Source organism: Penaeus monodon, chromosome 20 (assembly GCF_015228065.2).
Source record: "Penaeus monodon isolate SGIC_2016 chromosome 20, NSTDA_Pmon_1, whole genome shotgun sequence".
In the NCBI taxonomy this organism is placed as follows: Eukaryota; Metazoa; Arthropoda; class Malacostraca; order Decapoda; family Penaeidae; genus Penaeus; species Penaeus monodon.
In genome coordinates this window covers 24652998-24653360 of record NC_051405.1, presented here as the reverse complement: position 1 = coordinate 24653360, position 363 = coordinate 24652998, and the positions used below count along the sequence as shown (strand labels likewise).

Here is a 363-nt window from a genome sequence, read left to right as displayed (position 1 = left end):
TGCTCTCACACACACATGCACACACAAAAAAAATTTATTGCTTATTTACTGTGATTCTCCTTTACCTCAGGATTATGAGGGCCAAGAATTCGTTCTCTGATGGCTAAGCTCTCCATATGAAGAGTTGCCGGAATATGAAGAATGGCCTCTAGCTCCTCTACCGTTTCGCACTCGATACGATTTTCATATGCTGGAACTGGTTCAGTTTTTGGTTTTCCTGCAAAATTAAGTGGAATTACAAAGCAATACTTGTACACATCTCTAAGAAAGACTGAATATGTGTGTGACTGCCTGAATGTGTGTTCATGACTATATATTCCTCTATTACTTTAGGAACTTCTTTTTTGTTTTTGTTTATTCTTA

General features: G+C 37.2%; 1 protein-coding gene across 5 annotated transcripts in view; it reads right to left on the bottom strand.

Annotated features, from left to right (window-relative positions):
- Window positions 1-363, bottom strand: part of LOC119585725 (protein fem-1 homolog B-like) — a 20821-nt gene that overhangs the window by 14302 nt on the left and 6156 nt on the right. For all 5 annotated transcript variants that reach the window (XR_005229905.1, XM_037934414.1, XM_037934416.1 and 2 more), the window contains exon 4: window positions 66-217. Coding sequence is in view for 4 of the 5 variants with exons in the window: in XM_037934414.1 (XP_037790342.1) it covers window positions 66-217 (152 nt within the window). In the remaining variant the exon portion in view is untranslated. The remainder of the gene's footprint in view (window positions 1-65; window positions 218-363) is intronic.